The sequence below is a fragment of the Melospiza georgiana genome, chromosome 11 (genome assembly GCF_028018845.1).
Source record: "Melospiza georgiana isolate bMelGeo1 chromosome 11, bMelGeo1.pri, whole genome shotgun sequence".
In the NCBI taxonomy this organism is placed as follows: Eukaryota; Metazoa; Chordata; class Aves; order Passeriformes; family Passerellidae; genus Melospiza; species Melospiza georgiana.
In genome coordinates, this window is record NC_080440.1 from 11224664 (window position 1) to 11243291 (window position 18628).

Genomic DNA, 18628 nt, shown 5'->3' on the forward strand with positions numbered 1-18628 from the left:
AGCAAACCATACACAGAGGGTTCCAGGCCCTGCTCACACACAGATAGTGCTTCATCCTCTTCTTAGGTCAAATTTTCCAGCTAGCTTTCCTCAGCCAGCCTCATGAAGAAGTTATACCTGGAGACTTGCCTGCCTCAGCCCTATTCTTCTGATTTTCCACTGGGTTGAAACAGGTTTCCATGCTGGTGTCACACCTTTGGAATGACATCTGGAGAAGCCAGTCCTTAGCTTGTCTCATCTCACACTGTCACTCAGGTTAATGATATGTTGCAATATTTTGACACATTCCATTTATGGATCCAACATGACACAAGATCTCTGAGTTACAGAAGGGACACTTCTGTTTAGAGAGGTGGAGTGTTTCTGCCTAAGAAGTGCCTTGGTAACAGACAAGTAAAATCCATATCTTCTCACTTGTATCCTCAGGCACTAACTAGTTGAATGTGTTACCTCCCACATAACTGTGTCAGAAGGAGAGATTTTGCTTTCCAATCCACCTGCTTTTGCCATCTGATTCAGCTTGAGGCTAGAGCCCAGTATTTGGGACACCAGATCCAAAAGCTGTTTCATGGTCAGGAGACTGCTGGGTGCCATTGCAAGGACTGTGACACCTTTAGCTCTGCCTTCCTCACTGCTTGTGTGAAACAGGAGTTCCTTTGAATTAACCAGCCCTGCCACATGGTGTGGGCAAACATAACCCCCCTCTTCCCACCTCCAAGGACTGCTCCATGTCCTTACCTGCACACATCCTTCCACTTCAGCTGAGCACTGCTGCTCTGTGCCTCATCTCCAGACAGCACCTAAACATGGCAGGGCTCACTCCCTCTGTCCTTGCTGTGTCTCTTGGTGTTGCTGGGCTGAGGCAGGACAACAGGTGATGTTCAGCAGCCTTGATGCAACCTTGGGGGCCCCATGGAAAGCTGGCACTTGTTGCTGTACCTGCTGTGCTGTGGCAATCTCACCTGCCTTGCAGGTGCCAGAGGTGGAAGATGCAGACATGGTGTCCTTCATGTAGTCACCAAATTTAACCATTCTTATCTCTCTCAAAAGCTCTTTCAGTTTTTATTAATTCAGTCTACTGAACAGCATATTACCTCTGATCTGAAACTGCTTTGCTGTTCAGGTGCTGAGCAGCTGCAGGGACAGATGTGCCTGTCTTGTTTCAGAGTTGTTCTACCAGCCTGCTGATTTCTAGTGCTGGGCATAAATTTGCACTACAGGATACAACCTGGACTGCACTCCTGTGTCTCTGCCCTTTTTTTTCAAGGGGAATTCACTCACTAGGGCTCTTCCTGTGCTGCAGGAAGCCACAATTCTGCAAAATCCTAGTGGTATGGTTGGATATTCAGGAGTTTGGTGCTCAGGTGAGGTCAGCCCAGCGAGCAGTCTGGGCCCCATCTGCATCTCAGCCCTCTCACGTCCCCATGTGAGTCCATGTCTCTAGTGTAGCAGAAGGAGTTCCATGCATGGCTGATTTTAGGGGTGGTTTCAGCTGCCCAAGCTCAGCTCTTGTCACAGAGACAAAGCACCCCAGCTCAAGCATAGGACCACTTGTAGGTGGCACCCAAAGTTAGCAGTGAAAAAAACATGGACAAGTGTGTGATCTTCCAGGAAGGACAAACAGAAAATCTGTCTGTCCATCCAGCTGTCTGGTGCCTGGAGAGACAGTGGCACCCTGTGGTGACACAGGCTTATCACAGTGTGTCATCTGGGCCTTGTCAGACAGGTCCTGCACTGAACAGGCTTCCCAGTGAGGTGGTGGATTCACCATCCCTGGAAGTGTTCCCAAACCATGGAGATGTGGTGCTTAGAGATGTGTTTTAGTGGTGGGCTTGGCAAGGCTGGATTAACAGCTGGACTCCACAACCCTGAGGATCTTTTCCAACCTTCATGGCTCTGTGATTCTGTGACCTCTAAGATCACCAAGCCCATGGTGGTCTCTAGGAACCCACAAGTGGGAGCATCTTGGGGGTGTCCCTGTGTCTGTTTCACTCTGAGCACCAGCCAGCTCCCTGCCACGTGCCACCGAGAATAGGCTGAGCCACTCTCCTATTTATATCGTGATGCTCCTGCTTTGCTATATTAGTACCAGCCTGAATCATCCAGCTGGGCTCCTAAAGATCCATTTCAGATTGTCAGCTGCCTCTTCAGGCACTTTTGCTTCTGATGTCTCCTGTTTCAGGGTCATTGTCTCACACCCCAGTTCAGCCAAGAGCAGAAATAGCCTTATACTAAACAGTGGTCAGAAACCCTTCAGAGAATGCAGACCTCCAAAATCCAAACCACAGACCCTGTGGCCTGGAAGGAAGCATTCCATCTCCTTGCCAAACATCAGCCCCATTGCTTGTTTGTCTCTCTAAATTCTTCTTCCAATCTCTATGGGACAGGTGCTCTTCTTTGGTTCCTCTCACAAATGGCATTTGCTCACTGCACTGAACAGCTGGAAAGACAGATGTGTCTGTTCTCCAGAATAGCTCTGATCAGCCCCCTGTTACTTGCAGTACATACAGGCTTGTATTAAAAAAAAAAAAAAAAAAAAAAAAAAAAAAAAAACCAACAAAAAAACCCCCTCCCAAACAACAACAACAACAAAAAGAACCAACCAAACAAAAAAAACCCCACCAAAAACCTAGAAAAACCCCTAAAACAAACAACCTCCCCCCAAAATAACCCCATAAAATGCCAGAACCTCCTTCCCATCTCTTGTAGTTTCAGCGAGAATCAGAACAAAGACGATTGAACTGGGTCAGGGGCAAACCCGGTCAAGCAAGGCTTGATTTTAGCTCCCAAAGAGGCCACCGCGAGCACGGGAATTCACAGCGGGATCTCTCCCGTGCCTCGGGTTCCCGAGAGGAGGAAAGCCCTCAAGCCCAGAGGGAAATGTTTGCTAAAGTTTGTTAGAGTTTGCTCCTGCCACTCACCAGCCTCCTGAGCCCCGTCGGCCGGGGGATGGCCCTGGGTCCCGCCCCCCTCATGCATATTCATAAGGAGGCGGGGTCTTGTATCATTATTCATAAGGTTTCGCGCGCTTTCGTGACCACGTGGTCTGGTTTTGGCGCGGAATTCCCGGGGCAGGAAGCGGCGGTGATGGCGGTGAGTGGCCGTGCCGGGCCGTGCCGGGCAGGGGGAGCCGATCATTTGGGGTCCCACCCTCATGGGTGCGGGTCCCGGGTTCTCCCCGCCGCCGGGCACTTGGCGCTGCGGGGTCCAGAGGGGATTTTGGGGTGGGGGGGACACCGGGGCGCGCCCGGCCGTGCTCCCGGAGCGCCGGGGGAATTTTCCCGCGTTCCCGGCGCTGGGAGCAGAGAGCCGGGCCGGGGCACGACCGGACCCTTTCCCTCCGCTCCGGCTGCGCTGCCAGGGTGGATTTACCCCCGTATCTCCCACCCTATCCCCCCACCCCATATGCTTCCATTGTCTTTTACAAGGAGGGTTAATTATTATAACTCGCGGGTGATCCATATACCCCCCTACCGACGGGCACAGGCCCCTGCAGGCACTAGCCCCCTCTCCCCTGCCCTCACTGCCCTCCTGTCCCCGCAGGACTCTTCCGAGTCGCAGGCAGCGGTGACCAGCCCCGTGCGGAGCTCCCGCCGCGGTGATGCCTTCACGTCCAGCCCCGGTCGGGACCTGCCTCCCTTCGAGGATGAGTCCGAAGGGCTCCTGGGGACCGAGGGGCTCCCCGAAGAGGAGGAAGAAGGGGAAGAGCTCATTGGGGAAGGGATGGAAAGGTAAGAAAATCGTTCTGGGGCGCTGTGTCTGGCGATGGGGTGCTGGGGATGTCAGGCAGCCAGAGACATGGAGGGAGCTCTCAGGCATTATGTGATCCCTCTGCTGTGCTGGCAGCTGGGGTGACAGGGCTGAAGAGCTGCTGGGCAATGGGGAAAAAAAGGTCAGAGCATGGTGTCATTTGAGTCCTGGGAGAACTGAGCAAAGTGCCATCATGATCCCACAGGATCTGCCTGGATGTGTGATGTGCATTCAGCCCAGCTCTGCTTCTCCAGGCATGAATTTTGATGTTGTTTTACTCAGCAAGGTCTGCTGGCAAACTGAACTTTACAACACAAAGGCTTGAATGCTGGCATTCCCAATCATGCTTTTGGAGCTCTTTGCATTCCTAACTGTGGTGCTTGGAGCCCTTTTACTGCAGGGCATCTTCCCCTGGGACGTGCCTTCCTGCTAACACCGTTCTGTCTGTGCAGAGCTGTCCTGACACCTGCCCAGCAGCAGCTGCAGAAGGGCTGCAGAGTTGCTTTCCTGGCCTGACTCCCTGCTCTGTGTGTGTGTGTAGGGACTACCGGCCCATCCCAGAGCTGGATGTGTACGAGGCAGAGGGCCTGGCCCTGGATGATGAAGATGTGGAGGAGCTGACTGCCAGCCAGAGGGAAGCTGCCGAGCGAGTGATGAGGCAGCGGGACCGCGAGCTGGAGCAGGGCATGGGCCGCATGAGGAGGGGGCTGCTCTACGGTAGGTGCAGTGAGCTGTGCCACCCTGGGGATTGATGAAAACCTCACCCTTGGGGGGAGCTGGGCTCTCTACTCTCAGGTCAGTAGGGAGGTCTCTAGAGCTCCAGTGTGCCTGGGCTCTTAATGAAATCACTGGCTGTGGGCTTGGCTGGATTCCCCAATGCAGCTTCCCTTTCCTTTGGGTTTCCTGGGAGCTCATTTGGTGTCTTGGTCACTGCTGAAACAAATTAAGGATCCTGGACCTGTATCAAAGGGTTGGGATTCTGCCAAGCTGTGCTGTCAAGTTTCTTGGTGTTGGTGCTCCTGTACAGACTTTTGTGGGCTGGGTGGTGTCGCAGACATCTTTTGTGAAAATCCTTTTCTTTAGGATTTTTTCCCTTCTGAGAAGCTGAGGCCTCAGAAACAAAATGTAAACAATGATTATCTGCTGCTGTGGAATGCATCAGGTTTGTCTGTGATTGGGCCATCTTGAATGTTTACAATTAATGGCCAACCACAGACCAGATAGCTTGGACTCTGTCTGAGCCACAGATCTTTATTAATTCATTCTTTTCTATTCTTAGCTAGTCTTCTGAGGAAACTTTTACTTCTATTTCTTTTTAGTATAGTTATAATGTAATCTATATATATCATAAAATAATAAATCAAGCCTTCTGAACATGGAGTCAACATTCTCATCTCTCCCCTCATCCAAGAACCCCGGTGAACACTGTCACAGGGTGGAAGGGCCTTTGCTGCACTTTCAAGCTCATTCCTTGGGCAGGGCATTAATAGACTTGAATATGTGCTGTTGCATACAAATCTTCAAATTAACACCCTTAAAGTCTTGGCTGCATTGTGGAAGATGTAGGAGCAAGTCTAGAACTGGATTTAAGGTGGACCTGGGATGTCTCTTGGTTTGTATCCCAGGCTGTGACCTCTGTACTTGCACAGCCTCTGCAATCCCACTGTGACTAATCCATGGAGTGGGAATGGGAGTCCCAGATGCTGAGCAGTTTTTCCTCCCACGCCCAGACAGCGACGATGAGGATGAAGACCGTCCTGCCCGCAAGAGGCGGCTGGCGGAGCGGGCTGCCGAAGGCTTGGAGGAGGAGGATGAGGACATGATTGAGAGCATTGAGAACCTGGAGGACATGAAAGGGCACTCTGTGAGGGAGTGGGTTTCCATGGCAGCGCCCCGGCTTGAGATCTATCACCGCTTCAAGAACTTCCTGAAGACCCATGTGGATGACCATGGGCACAATGTCTTCAAGGAGAGGATCAGTGACATGTGCAAAGGTAGGGCTGGGTCACTGGAGGATCTCTCACTCTTCATGTGGGTCATGGTTCTTTGTGGTGATCCAGTACAGAGGTGGGTATTTGCTGCCTGCCCTCTTTGTTCCAGACATTGAATCAGCACTTTAAGAACAACTGATGCTGATGGAGATAAATGAATAATGGAAACATGTCTAGTGTCTTCTTTGATTCTGGCTGACTAATTAGAAGGCCCCTGGTGTCTGCTCCTCATTAATATTCATTTTGTAGAAATGCTAGCAGAAGAATATGTGGGGCAGCAGACAGTGGTCTGCAAGTTTGTGATCTGAAAGAGACAACAATTGCTTGCTGTCTGCACCAGTTACTTTCTCACACTGGAAACTGCATTATCCAGCAAGGGGACACAAATAGACCTTGTGACTTTGGAAACTGTGTCAGTGTTGTAGCCTTGTATTCTGACTAGGCACTGCCAGAAGAAACGGTCATTAAGGCTGTCATTGATGAGTTTTAAAAGCAGAAATTGTCACATCTAGGAACAGCTCATGTAGCTGTGCTTGTTGTATTTATTCTTTATAGCTAGCAGAAGCTTCAGCAGTGGAACAGGATCAATTTTGTAAAGCTAGGAAATAAAAGGCATTTGTCTCATCCATTTCCACGAACATAAGACACAGGAGGATTTTTGCCAACCATTCAGCACACATAATGTCTCTCCTATTAACTTCTGTTTCCTGGAGGTCTCTGAGAAAATTGTATATTGGGCTGAGGCTTTTGAATTTCAGGAACAGTGAGCCTGGGGAGTATCTGTGCAGAACTGGAGAGGAACAATCACAAGCTTGGTACTGATAAAGAATTTGTTAGAGAAATAAATTTAAAAGAGTTTTCCACCCATTTTCAAATTGTTAATCTCTAAACTTTGGGGAAGGTGCAGAGTTCTATTAGCTGCAGCCTGCAAGATACAGGCTTGTATGTTCTGGCTATCCTTTGCAAACTCCTTGAGGAACGAACAGGCTGAAATTACAATTCACCCCATCTTTTTCTGAAGAGAACAGAGAGAGTCTGGTGGTGAACTATGAGGATCTGGCAGCCCAGGAGCATGTCCTTGCCTACTTTCTGCCTGAGGCCCCAGCAGAGATGCTGAAGATCTTTGATGAAGCAGCCAAGGAAGTGGTGCTGGCCATGTACCCCAAGTACGACCGCATTGCTCAGGAGATCCATGTCCGTATCTCCCACCTCCCTCTGGTGGAAGAGCTGCGGTCACTCAGGTGAGAGCAGAGCTACCAGCAGTGGCTCTGGGGCTTGCTTTAGGCTTTGGGGTGCTCAGGACTCACCTGTGAGCTAAACCTCTGGGTAAGTCTAACAGGATAACTGAGCTTAGCACAGGGAGAAATCATACTAAGGATGCGCTTTCAGCTCCCTGAGGTAAACTTGTGCCTTGCAGCAGGAATATTTCTGGAGGGTTTTTTGCCTTCTGGTGCCTGCAGGCATCCAGCATATCTCTGTCTTTCCCCAGGCAGCTGCACTTGAATCAGTTGATCCGGACCAGTGGAGTGGTGACAAGCTGCACAGGGGTCCTGCCTCAGCTCAGCATGGTCAAATACAACTGCAGCAAGTGCAACTTCATCCTAGGACCCTTTTTCCAGTCACAGAACCAGGAGGTGAAACCTGGTTCCTGTCCGGAGTGTCAGTCTCTTGGCCCCTTTGACATCAACATGGAAGAGGTAAGAGACTGTGTGCTTGCCTGGGTGAGAGTGGCTGCTCATCCTGCTGCACTGCCTGTTCCTCACAGCCCTGCTTTGACTCCCGTCCTTTGAACAGCTTGCTGTGGCTAGAAAGGTCTTCTATATCCAGGGAGCTGTGAAGATAGGTCTGTTTGAGCTCTTGACCTGCTCTTGACTCAGTTTATCAACCAAAAGTAATTTATTGCCACACTGTAGGTGTTTGGATTGAATCTTCTGCCACAGTCATGTTTGTGGTACACAGTTACTTATTCCTATTTTAGAAATGCAGACACACGCTGTCCAGATCTCCTTCCCAGTTAGGTCAGTCTGTCCTGATCTGTCAGCTAAATAAGCCAGAGAGCAAAATCATTGATGTGGAACTTCTGACTTTCATTCTTTGCTTTGATACCTTTAACCATCACAAGTGGAGCATTCTTCTCTCACGAACTAGTCTGGTATTTGGATGGGCAAACACTGTGGAGGCTAAACCACAGTGGTGGGATGCAGCAAAGTGCTTTTCTGTCCCCATTATTGCCTATCACACCCTGGAATTGCTCCTCACAGCCCACATCCTCCCATGTCTATAATTCTCTAACTGAAATCTTGGAGTGGCCCTTCTCTTGAGGTGCCTGTGGAGGCCATGCTGGTGCCTGCTGGACCAGCTGGGTTGAAGAGCCATGCTGGTGCCTGCTGGACCAGCTGGGTAACTCTGATTTTGTTGCTGCAGACAGTGTATCAGAACTACCAGCGCATCAAGATCCAGGAGAGCCCAGGGAAGGTGGCGGCGGGCAGGCTGCCCCGCTCCAAGGATGCCATTCTCCTGGCTGACCTGGTGGACAGCTGCAAGCCAGGAGATGAGATTGTGAGTACATTGCTCAAGTCTCAGGAGAGCACAGGGTATTTTTAAATTCTGACAGTGACTTCACAGGAACATCTGTGGGGATGAGGGTGCTGTCCTCAGATGCATTTGAGCCTTACCTTAGAATGGAGAAGGGGCTGTTTTGTACTGTGCAGGCACTGACAGAGCATTTCCTGCTTCCCAGGAGCTGACAGGGATCTACCACAACAACTATGATGGCTCCCTGAACACTGCCAATGGGTTCCCAGTGTTTGCAACTGTGATCCTGGCCAACCACATTGCCAAGAAGGACAACAAGCTGGCTGTTGGGGAGCTGACTGATGAAGATGTGAAAGTGATTGTGGGTCTGTCCAAGGATGAGCAAATTGGGGAGAAGGTGGGTCAGCCTCAGACATCCCTTCTTTTCATGTGGATAGTTTGCCATCACCTGGCAGCTGGATCAGAATGTGATGAAATGGGTCAGCTGGCCAAACAGTGGTTAAAGGAACCCAGAAATCCCAGTTCTGTCTGAATGGTCTTCTGTAGCTCTCACACAGCTGTTGGTGAGAGTCAGTTATGGGAGGGAAGTAAATAAGGAACTTCTCTTGTGCCTTTGGAGGTAAAATTTTCTGCTTCTCCCTTTCCTTCTCTGATCCTTCTACATCCCAACAGGGCTAGAAGACAGGTGAGACACACTCAGACAGTGCTTACATCTGATCAGTTTTGTCTCTCTGTGTGTTTTAAAAGCCAAGTGGCAGAAGTGTTCTGTGAGGCCAGTGACTGCATCTCCAGTCCCCTAAAGGGGATATTATTGCTTAGCTTAAGTTGTGGTAAGATTTTAAGATTTTAGCTTTGCTTCCTCTATGCTAAGACCTGAATCCAGTACTTGAAAGAACAAACTCCTGGACTGGTGTATGTTCAACCTCACTTGGGTCAGATTTAACTTCTGTAATGAGGGACTTTGCTCCATTGCCTTGGCTGTGCTGTAGTTACAGTGACTGCTGTTGCAGTGGATGCAGCAGCTTCAGTTGGACCAGGAGTGTTTTAACATGAGTAGTCTCCAGCATCAGGTTATTTTCAGAATACCCTTGAGAAAATAAGCCAGTTGTTTGTAATATTGGACTATGACAACAATTCATGTGTGGCACAGCCCATTCAAGTACTGTCACATGCAGGGAGTCAGCCTCTGATCAAGGTCCCCAGCTTTACAAGAGCTGATAACAGGCACTGTGATGTTCCTTGTGTAGAACAGGGTTGTGGAGGCAGTGGCAGCAGCTTCCAGCACCAGACTAAATAATCTGCCATGCCCCAAAAGCACCATTTTTGTTAAGCTCCTTTAGGTAACAGTGGGTGGGTCATCACCTTTGAAAAAGGCCTCACACTGGATAATAAAACACTCTTTGGAGACAGCAATATCTTAAGAGTAGCTTTAGATATGGCACTTTGCTGATGTTCATGCAAGATTCACTTCAGAATGGAAAATGGTATTCCCTGGACAACTCCTCTGGTTTCCCTTTCAGATTTTTGCCAGCATTGCCCCATCTATTTATGGACATGAAGATATCAAGAGGGGCTTGGCTTTAGCTCTCTTTGGTGGAGAGCCCAAAAACCCAGGTGAGTGGCTCTTCTATCACACTGAAAACTGATGTGATAGTAGAAATGCTATGACTGGAAACAGCTCCTGTTGCAAACCCAGGCAAGTTTTTATCCCAACTCTAGGAGGTCATTTTTAATGCTCCTTCAGAGGTTTGACCTTCTGGCACCCTGATTTGTTATCATCTCCTTAGAAGGATGTGTCAGCCAGGTTAGAAAGTCTGTTATACAAAGATTACTGCCTCCAAAACTGACTTTCTTTTCCCCTCAACTTTCCTGTAAGCTGGTTGCCGTGCCTGCTGGTTGTCCTCTCTTCAGCTTTGAAGAGAGCTTTGTCCTCTCTTCACCTCTGTGCTCAGGGCAAAGTTGCTGCCAAGCCATGCACTCTGCTGCCACATGGTTTTCCCATTGCTTTTGTAGGTGGCAAACACAAAGTTCGTGGTGACATCAACGTGCTTCTGTGTGGAGACCCTGGTACAGCAAAATCACAGTTTCTTAAATATATAGAGAAGGTGTCAAGCAGAGCAATTTTCACCACTGGCCAGGGTGCTTCTGCTGTGGGCCTCACAGCCTACGTGCAGAGGCACCCAGTCAGCAAGGAGTGGACTTTGGAGGCAGGAGCCCTCGTGCTGGCTGACAGAGGTGTCTGCCTGATTGATGAATTTGACAAGGTGAGCCCAGCTTCATCTCTCTGTGAAAGATTAGCTGTGAAATGACCAGCTGTGCCTCTGTCCTCTGAGGACACACTGTAACTCATGGTGGCATCTCCCAGATGACCCAAGTACCTGCAGTTTGCTTAGGCCCTTGCTGGTCCATAGTGCAGCTTGCTGCCTTTTCAGAACTTCTGGAGCTGATTATCCTTGGTGTGTTTGGCAGTGGGGTACAGACAAATTTTCACTCCAAATCATTCCTGCTTTCCTGTAGATGAATGATCAAGATAGGACCAGCATCCATGAAGCCATGGAACAGCAAAGCATTTCCATCTCCAAAGCAGGCATTGTCACATCCTTGCAAGCTCGCTGCACCATTGTGGCTGCTGCCAATCCCATAGGTAAGTACTGAGAGACTACAGGACCATCTCAGCATAACTCCACGGCCATGAGAGCTGTGGCACAGCTTCCCTCCCTCTGCCTAGTTCATTCAAGTCTGGAGCAGAGATCAAGCAAGCAGGAAAGTCTTCAGTAACATACTGGAGGTCTGTCCTTCCTGCAGAGCTCCAGCCTTGGGGCCTGTTTGACCTGTATTAATTATTATTTTTATTATTATTGACCTGTGGCCCAGGTGGGCGATACGACCCGTCGCTGACGTTCTCAGAGAACGTGGACCTGACGGAGCCCATCATCTCCCGGTTTGATATCCTGTGTGTGGTGAGGGACACGGTGGACCCAGTGCAGGTAGGGGCTGAGCCAGGAACCCTGAGTGTGTGCTGGGCCTCAGTGCTGCTGTTGGCATGCTCAGCTGCAGCTGCTCATTGGGGATTTCATGTCCACTGGCTGTGCTCAGTGTCTGTCGGTGCTCTGCTCTCTTGCAGGATGAAATGCTTGCCCGGTTCGTTGTTGGCAGCCATGTCAAGCACCACCCAGGCAGCAAGGAGGCAGTGAATGGGGACACTAATGAGGTCATCCTTCCCAACACCTATGGGGTTGAGCCCATTCCTCAAGAGATCCTGAGGAAATATATAGTCTATGCCAAAGAGAAGGTCCACCCCAAACTCAACCAGATGGACCAGGACAAGGTGGCCAGGATGTACAGTGACCTCAGGAAGGAGTCTATGGTGAGAATACTGAGGAAAGGAGGGAAGAACTGTATGTATCTAGACTGCAGATCAGCCTGAGACTGTTCCAGCACATGTTGACACATTCTTGCCATTCCCATCACAGAAGTCTGTGCTGCTGTTCTGTGAGAGACAGGCAGATCCTGCACTGTCTGCTGAACAGATGATTCTTCCTCTAAGTGCAGTCTCGCCTGTTGATGATGTGTGGACTGATGGACAGGACACATGTACAGTGCCTGCCATGGCAAAGTCCTTTTGTGATCACCCAGTCTGGCAGGCCCACAGGAGATGTTTGCATTCTCTCAGATCCTCATGCTCCTGATACATTACAGGGAGCCATTATCTGTAGAAATGCCCTTCTCTTTTGTCAGTGGGATGTCTCAGGCTCATTTCAGGCTTTCCAGATGAGAGGAATTTGTTGAGGTGTGAGGGAGATTTTTTGGAGCTTGGGAAAACTATACCTGTTTTGGTTGGCCTTTTGTTTCTTTAACTCCTAAAATTTACTAGAGGAAACTAGATTGCTAATCTTGGAAAAGCCCTAAACAGTGTCACAGAGCAACCCCACAGCATCCCCTTGCACTGTGCTGAATTCAGATGAGCAGGGAAGCTGTGCCAGGCTGTGTGGCTGTGCCAGCAGGTGGCAGAGCCTCCTTATCCTGAGTCACCCTCAGAGGTGCAGAGAGCTCGGAGCAGTGTGTGCAGTGTGGAAGGAGCTGGGCACAAGGCCCCTGTCTTGCCCCTTCAGTGCCGTGTTTCTCGTCCCCCAGGCCACGGGCAGCATCCCCATCACGGTGCGGCACATCGAGTCCATGATCCGCATGGCCGAGGCGCACGCCCGCATGCACCTGCGCGATTACGTGGTGGAGGATGATGTCAACATGGCCATCAGGGTGATGCTGGAGAGCTTCATCGACACGCAGAAGTTCAGCGTCATGCGCAGCATGCGCAAGGTTGGTGTCACCTTATCGCAGGGGCTCCATGCTGGTGTCTCCTGATCACAAAGGTTCCACACCTTCTTGGGGTTTCTCATGGGCAGCTGCTCAGAGCACTGACTCTTTCTTCTCACAATAGCCAACAGACTCCAGTTCCCTTCTGAACACCACCCCACTCTTTTATAGCACTCTTCTTCTCATTGCTTACAGCTGTGGCCTGGTAAAGTCAGGCCTGTTCCTAATCTTTGATAACTGCAACTCCTTAGGGGTAAGATTACTTCCTACACTGTCTTTACTTTCTTATATTTTATCCCCCTACACAAGTTGGGCACCACCTGAGCTGGGGGCTGGAGCTGCACCCAGGGCCCACAGGTTCAGCTGCAGCTCCTTGTACTGCCCTGGCTGTGGGAAGAGACTTTGTGCTCTGCAGGGCTCTGTCCTGTGGAGACAGGCACTGAGCCTGTGTAAGTACTGTGGGTCTGAAGTGTCAAGGAAGTTCCCTGTCTGACCATCCAGGGGCCCCTCTGGCAGTCACACTAACACCACCAGGGACCAAGGCCACTTCACAGCTACAGACATCACACTCACAGACAAGGTTTCCTTACCAGCTTGACCCCAGGTTTTCCCATAGCAAAGTCTCAAACATCTGGATACTTTAAATAATTCAATCATTGTGCAATAACAGCTCAAGCTGGGTGCCTTTGAGGAGGGACCCCAAACAAGGCACTGTTCTGTGACTGCCCCTCATTAGTGTGTGCTGAGGCAATGGCTTTGGTGTGTCTGAGAAGGAAGTGTACCTTGAGCTTCTGACTCAAAAGCACTGCCATGTCTATTCTTTTTTGACACCTTCCCTGCTATTTTGGCACAGGGCACCTGCTGCTGCTGCCAGGTGATCAAGCCAAGCAAGCAGTTTGTTTCTTCACGTTTTTATTGGGCTCTCAGGGTACAGTTAACCACAGGACAGCACTCACTGTGGGTTAGTGTGCAGTCTGCCCTGCTCTCTGAGTAGCAGGGCCTGGCTCTGAACAGCTCTTGGCTGGCTGCACGCTGGCATTTATCCACTGTTGAGTGTCTGCCCTCTGTCTGGACGACTCGTGGCCTCTCTCTTTGGCCTCCAACAGGCAGCCAAGTATGAGCGTCTGCTGGGGAGGCACAGGGCAGTCTGGGTCAAGGGAAACTGCTCTGTGCCTTGCCCAGGGCCAGCCCTCCCATGGCTGTGTCCCTGTGGGCAGCACAGCTCCACTGCAGTGCACTGCTAGCCCCCAAGAGGCACCAGCTCCCCTACAGAGATTCCAGATGGGAATAAAAGCGGCCAGCAGGGGAGTTGTGGCTGTCACAGGGCTGGCACTGCATGTGCAGGTGGCAGCTTGGCACACAGTCACTTGAGATACACTAAGGGCACAGGTGACAGCAGTGTCACTGTGTGCTCTGTGGCAGGAGGGGGCTGGCTGGTGCTGGGCACTGCAGTGTGTCACTGCTCTGATCCTCATGGCTCATCTCACCCTCCCTCCCAGACTTTCTCCCGCTACCTCTCGTTCAAGCGAGACAACAACGAGCTGCTGCTGTTCATCCTGAAGCAGCTGATTGCAGAGCAGGTGATGTACCAGAGGAACCGCTACGGAGCCCAGCAGGACACCATCGAGGTCCCCGAGAAGGACCTGGTGGACAAGGTATGGGCTTAGAGCCAGCTGCCTCTGGGACTGCTTCGTGCTCTCTGCAGCCCCAGAACCAGAGGCATTCTGAGGCTTCTGACTTCCCTTCCTGCATTGTGATACTATAAAAAAGACTGGTGTTAATCAATATAACCCAGATTCAGGATTGTCTCCTCTGCATCTGCTCCTCTTGTTTGGAAGTTCTGTATTCTTCCCTCTCTGTTCTCATTCACCCCCATAAAGCTTTGGGATTAGAATGGTAAATCCTTTTGCAGGTGAATGAGAACTTAAGTTCCCTGGTATCTGCATTTGAAGAAGCAAAAAAGCAGATGTGTATGAACTTTTCAATCCCTCCTGAGGCTAGCTTGCCTTCTTAATGCATCTTCATGCTCGTCCAAAGGTTGCGCTTCTGACTTGGCCATTCTGTGCAAAATACTGACCTTGCTTGGCACTAGAGCAGTGTGGTTTAGTGCTTTTCTGCTCTTTGCATCAGATGTGCACAGTAAATGCTTCCAAAGCCACGCCTTTGTGTTGCCAGGGTGACCACTCCCAGTCAGATGTCTCCCTTGCAAAACTCTCCTGCTGGATGAGGTTTTGGGGACTTTTGGATAGGAGTTACATTCTGTCTCTGCTGGAAGTAAAAGGACGAGCTGAGAGCAGGCAGATGCTGAGCCAGCATCCTCTCTTGGCTCAGCTCAGCACTGCCAATGCTCCTTCCTCCTGACCTGCAGTCTGCCCTGCTACTGTAGCTCTGGTTCCTGCTGAGCAGAGCAGAGATTGCTGACTGTCAAATTTTATGCAGCCTCTGCTGTGGAAAACCACATGGTTCTTACTTTGATTAAATAAACATTTACCTCTGCCCTCTTCCTCCTCCCAGGCTCGGCAGATCAACATCCACAACCTGTCAGCCTTCTATGACAGTGAAGTGTTCAGGATGAATCGGTTCAGCCGGGATGTGAAGAGGAAGCTGATTGTCCAGCAGTTCTGAGCTGGAGCAGAGCCTGCCACATGCTCCTGTGAGATGAGACCTCCATCTTCCAGCCCTCCAGGATGCTGCAGAGATCCTGAGCCACAGGGACTAGGCTGTGCATCCTCTTGCTTGCTTCGTGCCTTATGGATTAAGGGAGTGCTGAGCTGCTGAAGACCTTGTAAATAGAACAGAATTAAGTAGTTAAATGCCCTGTCAAATCTGTTTAGCGACTTTGTTCACTATTTTGCCTTGTAGCTAAGCACAGCAGGGAGAGAATTGCTGGCCCTCTACATGACATGTTTTCTGTTTGTTTGTCACTAGTTGTTATGGGCTCCTCTGCAGGAGGGACCAAGTGGGAGCATTTGGAAAGCTTTGGATTGCAAGCACCCTCAGGGATTCTCTGTTCCCATCTCTGCTGACTGTACAGCCTGATGGGTGATAATTGAAACTGCTTTCAACTCTCCATGAACCAGCAGCCAGCCCCTGCTCCAGGCCTTTGTGCCTGGCACTTGACATTTCCCCAGGTGCCCACATGGGTTGACCCTGTGCTTGGTTTCTGCAGGGAAGGAGGAGACAGGGAAAGATAAGAACTGAAACAAAACAGCTCTTTCTAATCTTAATGATGATCTGTTTGGGCACTGGAAACTCCTTCAGTACCTGCTGGGGAATCTCCAGCCAGAATCCAGAGTGGAGAGGCTTCCCTTGCCTTAGTGGATGTTACCTCTGTGTAGCTGTCAGCAGATGTGAATTTACAGCTCAATCCATGTGCTGCCTTTGACACCTAAACTTAACACCCTCTCTCACACCCATTTGAGGGTGGAGTTCCCATGGTGCTGGTTTTGGGCATGGCAGTGGAGGAGGCCTGAGCTGGATGTGTTCAGGGAGGACAAGATGGGCTCAGTGTTCACATGCAATTTTCTTTGTGTGTGTGTTTTAAATAAATTTGTTTTCAATACTTCTGCATTTCCTCTTTTGATAACTTCTGCCACCCAGAGTGGAAGTAAGAGCTTAAGTGAGCAACCTGGATGCTTTGTGAACTGCTCTGCAGTTTGTGGGGTTAGGTTTGGGTACAATCACATCTCATGTTTGCTCTTCAGGTTAGCAGGAAGGGCCAGTGCTGGCTGTCAGCTGTAGCTGACACATCTGTGGACTGATAGCAGGACACACTTGCCCTGGACCATGCTGTGAATGCTGCCTTGCCCACCAAGGACCTGCCTGCAGTGGTTCCTTCCCTGTTTATCTTTGTATCCCATTGTGACTGTCCCATCACAGTATTTCCCACCTCCCTTCCTTCACACACTTGGGCCAGACAGCCTTGATTTGCCTTGGCTGCCACTTGGATTCCAGTCTGGGAGAAGCAGTAACCCCTCTGCAGGACCCAGCTGAGCTCTGCAGTGAATGTGCTTTTCCCTGGCTGGAGCTGTGGGACCTTGTGGCATCTCCAGCCTGAGCTGAGGAGGATTTGTGAGCTGGCTGCTGCAGCTGTGTGTGTGCTGGCCAAGCAGAGGTGTCCCTGGCTGCCAGCACTGGCACCGTGGGGTTTGTCACAGTGATGTGTGTGTGTGTGTGTCCTCCCAGCCTGGAGCCAGCCCTGCCTGAGCCCTGCTGGGGGCTGAGCACATGACTCAGCCTGAAACTGCCTCTGTGGGTCTGCCAGCTCCCTCCTGTGTATTTGTTTAACTGTTTTGGCTGGTTTTCCCCCTTCCCACTGCTCTCTGTCTACCAGGGCTTTCTGCAGGCAGCCCTTAGAGACACTTGCTGGTATTCCTTCCCTGCCTGAGCAAGGCTTTGCCCCTGAACGTGGGCCTGGATCAGCTCTGGGTTGGGCATGCTCAAGCTGCCGTGTGCCTGCACCTGCCTGGTGAGCTCCAGTGTGGTTCCTCAGGGACACAGCTGTTAGCACCATACCTGAGCTGGACGTGAGGCATCATCACACTCCCAGCATCCGAAACTCCACATCCAAAACTCATCCCAAGAGACGTGCCTGCAGCCAAGGAAATATTGGAATTGGAGCCTGCCTGAATTTTCTGGTTCTGCACACACTGCAGTGCTGTCCAACATTCACCCTTTCTTCCTCTAGAATCACATTTCCAGTGGTTCCAAGTGTGGTTTCCTGCTGGTTGAGGATTGTGCGAGGACTCTGTGCCAAAATCCTCTCTGCAGCTTTTGGAATCACTGATTAATTGAATGCTTTTTGTAGAAAGGGGGAGAGCCAGTGGGACACAAACACAGAATGTAAAAGCCTTTGGGATAGGGATGGAAAATGGCATTTTCCATTCCAGGAGAGCAGGCAGAGCTTTGGGAAGAGGCAGAGGTGTTCCTCCTGCCCAGGAGGGTTTATTGCTTTTGCTGTGCATTCATTCCTTGACTTTTTCTGGCAGCTCATTCCTTGTTGGAATTCCTGAACATTCCTGGTTGGAACATCCCTGGGGGGTGTGCAAAAAGGAGTTTTTGCACCCCAACCCTGGGGGAACACCCCATGGGTGGTGTGCAAAAAGGAATTTTTTAAGTCTTAAGGCTCATATCAAAAGACATGTGCTCCAGATCTTAGGTCTCCCTGCTGAGGCCCAGGAAGAGTTAAGGTCTGAACTCTGACACCCTAAACAGTGAAAGATTCCCTTCCCTCTGAAGGTTTACAGCCCATTCTGTCAGCCACACTGCAGTATCCATGTCTCTCTCCTGCTGCTTTCATAAACAGTAATGAGGGAATGATGCTGCCGTCTAATAATCAAATTGTCATTACTCTGTACTTGGAGGGAAAACCAGCCTTTGTAACAATGAGCAATGCCATTGCAATATACAGTGTCTGAGCTAGAGACAAGCATGGCTGAGAAATAAGCAGCAGCATCAGACTCAAATTCAGCCTGCATGTTCTTCAGGACCTTTAGACCTGGAGATGAAAAGTCCTCCAGCTCTGGGGACAGTGGCTGTTGATCTTGCTTCCCTCCTGCCTTTTGGTTTTTGCTGCCTCCTTTCACCAAGTCCACTGAATTCAGTGAGAAAACACTCAGAAAGCTGAGTAAGTCTTCCTTTTGATTTGCCCATCTGGCCATCTCCTTTGCTGTCTGTGTATTTTGGGGTAAATGATGGGCAAAATGGGAGTTCAGACATGCTGTAAGTACCCCTGTAAGCAGTCTTTTCCATTTGAGTTCCCATAGCATATATTGTGAGTCTGTGAGAATTATACCAGCAAGATTTTTACAGTCATTTGGTGGGAGTCTGTGTCCTTCCAGAGTACTTTTTAGCAGTTGCTTAAAACATGGGGAGCAGGTACCACTGTCCCTTATTGCTTTTTGCAATTATTTTACCTCATGAGGTGGGATAGCTGCCCATGTTCTGGGACCACCGGCTTGCTGGCTGAATAGCACAGGCATAGCTAAAGGATTTAGATATTCTTTGCAAATCTGGCATCTCATTTCATGCCAGTCTGT

The 18628-nt window shown here is 50.2% G+C and overlaps 1 protein-coding gene across 1 annotated transcript; it reads left to right on the forward strand.

Annotated features, from left to right (window-relative positions):
* Positions 1 to 3078: 3078 nt before the first annotated feature.
* MCM2 (minichromosome maintenance complex component 2) lies at positions 3079 to 16024 on the forward strand. The gene is made up of 16 exons (XM_058032032.1): positions 3079 to 3093; positions 3544 to 3731; positions 4292 to 4467; positions 5481 to 5744; positions 6763 to 6982; positions 7231 to 7438; positions 8166 to 8300; positions 8482 to 8673; positions 9797 to 9890; positions 10290 to 10540; positions 10794 to 10920; positions 11151 to 11263; positions 11401 to 11643; positions 12411 to 12593; positions 14090 to 14245; positions 15105 to 16024. Exons 1-16 carry the CDS (start codon positions 3088 to 3090, stop codon positions 15213 to 15215), a joined length of 2667 nt encoding a protein of 888 aa, XP_057888015.1. The 5' UTR covers positions 3079 to 3087; the 3' UTR covers positions 15216 to 16024.
* The last annotated feature ends 2604 nt before the right edge of the window (positions 16025 to 18628 follow it).